Raw genomic sequence first — 5,000 nt, 5'->3', positions numbered from 1 at the left:
CGGCCGGTCTCTCGACCAAGCTGTTCAGGGGCCAGGGGGGCCGCGGACGTAGCAGGGGACGCAAGAGGAAATGCGATGACAAAGATTAGGTCACATGAGGTCAGGCTGTCGCTGGTCGTGGCATGTCCTGACGAGAAGAAAATAGAATACAGATAAGTAGAACTTTACGAAAAAAATAATAATAAAAAATTTAAGAAGAGGAAAGAAAGAGCAGAAAAGTGGTCATAATTTGTGATGTTCTTTTAAGAATGAATCCATGTTATATATACACCTTTAGTTATTTAAGAAAAAATTAAAGTGAAGAATGTAATAATGGAACACATTTATTACAAATCAGTAATTTAACACTTTTATTGGAGATCACTTGTAGTCAGTTGCTTAATATCTTTTCTGCAGTGGATTCTTACACTGAGACAAAATCTGATATGCTTTATATTTCTTACCTTAAGTTTACTTGAAGTTGTGGATATTATTATAGTACAAAACAGTAAATCAGCAATGTGGATTAGATTTTGCTTTTTTTCTCCAAGAACAAAGAAGTTCACATGATATCTTGGCAATGTCTGTATAAAGAAGTAAAAAATCTTCTCTCTGCTCATCTTATGGTCTGTTGATATTAGAAATCATGTGTGACATTGTTTTCAAGAATTCACCCAATGATTATGCAATGAAAGTTCTGTAAACCATAAGCTAAATTTTCAACCCAGAAGTGTTTCAAAGTCACAAAACAGCTCAGTTTTTTTCCACTAAGAAGCTTCAAAGTAAAAGTCACTTTGCAACAAAAGATTTCCAGACGGGAATTGAAGTGTGGTTTCTCATTCTCCGGAGAGAGGTGGAGAAATCTTGCCGTGATTTCATAGAATGTACAAACTATCCAGAAGGAGCTAGCTGGCGTTATGCATCAATTACCAGCTTCTTTAATGGTGATAAAAAGTTTTGTGTATATATATTTTTATATTGTTTTATTTTTATGATTACGTATATTTAGATTCTTCGTTCAGATCTTAGCCTTTACTCTTGTATTAAACTCTTATTCTATTTTTTCTCCCCCCAAGATTACATTGCCTGAGCTCATAGTAGGAATAGGTGTTGCTAGACAGAGGAATAAAGCTTGTGTATAGGTATATTCGACGTTCTGTCTATGTTTTTTCAATTTGAATATGTTATTTAAGCTTTGTGGTTCTTATACATACCTGTTTACAATAAAAAAGATTTGTAAATTTGTAGAGAAAAGGAAAGAAGAATTATTGTAATAGCATGTATAAAAGAAGCAATGCTCTAGTTACACTTCCTCAGACTTTTAAAATTATCGTTAGATTGTGTAAGAACAGGATAGTTAAGGCATTCATTTAAGTATAAGCATCTTGTGGCCTTATAATGTAATTTCTGCTAGAATAGGCATGGCATTTGCCTTTTTCCTGTCCCAGTTATGTATAGGATTTTACTTGTGTGTATATAAATGAGTTGTCATATATATATTTTTTTTATCTTCTTTTTCTTCTTTTTCTTTATAAGGTTAAGTGAGTATATATGTGATATTTTCTCTCTTCAGTGCTAGAAAGAGAGTCCTGTAAAGCTTACACACATAGGAAGAAATCATTTAGAAAAATCAATCATCCGTAGTCAAGTCGAGAGGACGGAAGGTGATTCGTAGACATAAGGAGATTAGTATGTATAATTTCGATTGATCTTATGCAGCTTTGTTTTGTGTTACAAGAAAATAAAGAGAGTGTCTGTTGAAAGACATATAAGAAATTTTGATCCAAGTTTTTTCTTTTTAATCCTTTTTTTAGGTATGGTATGTGGATTTTTGGGGTATGGAAGGAATATAAAATCAAACTAGACTTATAGAGAATGGTTGAAAAATGCTTCTGTTTTTATTTATTTTTTAAAGAGAAAAGTAAGAGTGAGATGGTATTGTCTTCTGACACTGGACAATAAACATGTTATTTTGAATTTTGGACACTGCATTTTGTATAAAATAGAATAAGAATTAACAAAATAAAAGTCTTCAAATAAAAAAAGACAATAATCATAACTTCAATACACAAGGAGCAGTGCCAATAACAGGGTTGACATTTGATGATAATTGCAAATCAAGTGGAACTGAAAAGTAACTTTCCATAAACTATTAACACGGTTTCTTCTGTTCACTATTTGAATATATTCCCCCTCACACATATTTGAAAAATTATTTACATTATCACTGCCATTTTCTGTTGTTGTCATTCTTATTGTTCATCATTTTCATCATATTGTTATGGATATAGATGCTAATGATAATGGTATTTATTATCACACTCAATTAAAGGTGTCAATAATAATGACAATATACATATGGCTGAAATATCTCTATTTACACATTACAAATACACACACACAACCAAACATATTTCTTAGAAACATGACCTATGGTGACGATCAATATCATAATCCAAAGTGTCATAGAAAAAATAATACCCAACGTTTATGTAAGTCTCTTAACAACTAGTCTTCTATGAATATTTGTACTTGGTCAAAGGACACCAAACAAAAACATACGACATGTAAGCTTAATTAAATATTTCATGACTGTGTGGCTGTATGTGCATGGCAGGTGATTCGTCATGTAGTCCATTTGTCATGGTACAAGTAGCTGGCTTGCTTTTGGCACATGCGATACGTCTCTCTTAGTCTTCACGAAGTCGAAGCTTGATGTCTCTTTTTTTATATTTTTTTTGTAGAGGCTGTGTTATTGATGTCTTTGGTGTTGTGGTGGTGGTAATGGTTGATGTTGTTGTTGATATTGATATTAATTGTTATCATTATTTTTGTTATCATTATTATTCTTATTATTGTTATTGTTATTGTCATAGTTATCATTATTATTATCATAAACAATATTTTTTATAATAATAATAATAATTATTATTATTGTTTTTGTTAATGTTAATATTGTTATTGTCATAGTTATCATAGTTATTATTATCATCATCAATAATATTTTTTCTTTAGTGATAAGGATAACATTAATAATGATAATAATTATTATTAATATTGATATTATTGTTACTCTATTTCCTCTTTTAATGTCCATGGTGTTACTTAGAACACCAGAAACTTTTGATAGAAACCTTTTCAAATAACCCCGGCACGCGTTGTCGGCGACTGTGCCCGAAAGAGCCGAGACCCAAAGACCCAAAGCAACCTGGTGTTCCCGCAGGGTGGTGGCAGTACGACGAGCGCACGAGCCACGAGCTGGAGGCGGCGTACGGCAGCGGGCAGCGGGCGTGCGAGGTGCTGGTGGCGGGGTTCCTCTACATCATCGACTTCGACCGCATGATCCAGCTGCGGCGCAACGACCCGAGCCGCCGGCGCCGCATCAAGCGCGACCTGAGCTCCATCCCGAAGAAGGGCGTGGCGGGGATCAAGCTGCCGAGCCAGCTGGAGGCCGAGCTGTCGGCGCTGCACTCGGCCGCCGACGCCGTCCCGACGCCCGACCTGGACCACGGCGGGGGCGGCGGGGGCGTAGGCGGCGACGGCGACCACATCAGCTCCTCGCTGAACAACAACGACCTGTGCCCGCCCACGCCCACCGCGCCCAGCAACACGCCGCAGACGCCTCACACGCCCAGCGCGGCCAGCAGCAGCAGCGGCTCCCCGGACACGACGGACCACGCCCTCGCCTCCGAATCACACCACCACCACTACCACTACCTGCCTCACCACCACCACCACCTCCACTACCACCAGCTCCACATCCCGCACCACCTCGTCCACAATCTGAACTCGTACAACGACCACAACATCCTCGAGCACAGCATCCACGCGGCGCACCACCTCCACCACCAGCCCGGCCAGCACCACCACCACCACCACCACCCTCCTCCCGCTCCTCCGCCCCCTCCCCCTCCCCCGCCGCCCCCCGTGCCCCCCGCGAACCAGCAGCAGCCCCTCCCTCAGCCCCCGCCGCCCACACACAGCCGCCCCGGGTCCTCGCCGCCGCCCGCGGAGACGCAAGCCGGCGAGCTGCAGTCCCCGGCCGTCTCGAGCTCGAGTCCCCCTCCCCAGGCGCCCCTGGGACTCGACGACGCCCTCTACCCGCTGGAGCAGCTGTCCCTGGCGACGGACGCGGCCGAGTTCTACCCACTCGACTCCACGGAGGACTCGGCCGACGAGACGGAGCAGTACCACCTCACGCTCTCCTCCGAGGACGAGCAGCTCTGAGGGCGACATCACCAAAGGAGGGATCTGTGATTTTCGGAAAGCTTTTTTTTTTTTTTGTTTAGTTTTTTTAGTTCTTTATACGTGCGAGTGAGCGAGCGTATTTGTATGTTTAGTAGTTTATTTTCTTTTCTTTGTTCGAGCGAGTGAGTGTTTATGTATGTTTAGTAGTCTATTTTCTTTCTTTATTTCTTTCTTTCCTCTTTTTTTTGCTTGTAATAAAGTGTGAATCTTATCCGGAAGAGATTTTTATTGTCTCGTGGAACAGTTTTGAAATGATTTTTCAAAATATGGATCTGACTATCTTACATAATGTTTAATATCAATTTATTATCAATTGTATACGTTAAATAAATATTCCAAAAACAGGCACTTTGTGGTTTTAAAAACGAAAAAAATCCTACCAAGAAAAACAAGGAAAAAAATTAAGTCTCAATCCATGTCCAGGAATGAATATTGAGCGAATGTTAAAGAATGCATGACTTCACTTGTGTCATGCACTTTTAAAGAATTGATTTTCACGTTTGCTCATGCAGCTACAGATCGCCTGAGCCAGTGTTCTTGATGAATAAGTAAAGTGCATTACAAAAATCATCCGAAAACTAAACATTCTGCCACAAATGTTGGCGCGGCAGATCATTTTAGATAATCGATCTGCCATAAATCTGGAGGAAATATATTTAAGAGAAGAACACGTGTGAGATATGTTTGACTGATCATACGAACTACCCTATTACCACTATGTGTCTGTGTGGGTGGGTGGGTAGGGGTGGGTGTGTGTGTGTGGGTGGGTGGGT

At 40.1% G+C, this 5,000-nt stretch overlaps 1 protein-coding gene across 1 annotated transcript in view; it reads left to right on the top strand.

Annotated features, from left to right (window-relative positions):
- LOC122267235 (uncharacterized) overlaps positions 1–4,572 on the top strand; it is a 10,534-nt gene extending 5,962 nt beyond the window's left edge. The window contains exon 4 of the mRNA XM_043037256.2: positions 3,203–4,572. Coding sequence (XP_042893190.2) covers positions 3,203–4,206 — 1,004 coding nt within the window. The 3' untranslated portion in view covers positions 4,207–4,572. The remainder of the gene's footprint in view (positions 1–3,202) is intronic.
- Positions 4,573–5,000: the final 428 nt, after the last annotated feature.

This window comes from Penaeus japonicus, unplaced genomic scaffold (genome assembly GCF_977035675.1).
Source record: "Penaeus japonicus unplaced genomic scaffold, GWHDUDI00000001_assembly GWHDUDI00000037, whole genome shotgun sequence".
NCBI classification, from domain to species: Eukaryota; Metazoa; Arthropoda; class Malacostraca; order Decapoda; family Penaeidae; genus Penaeus; species Penaeus japonicus.
Note: the sequence above shows the minus strand (reverse complement) of the source record. Positions and strands in the feature narration are given on the sequence as shown.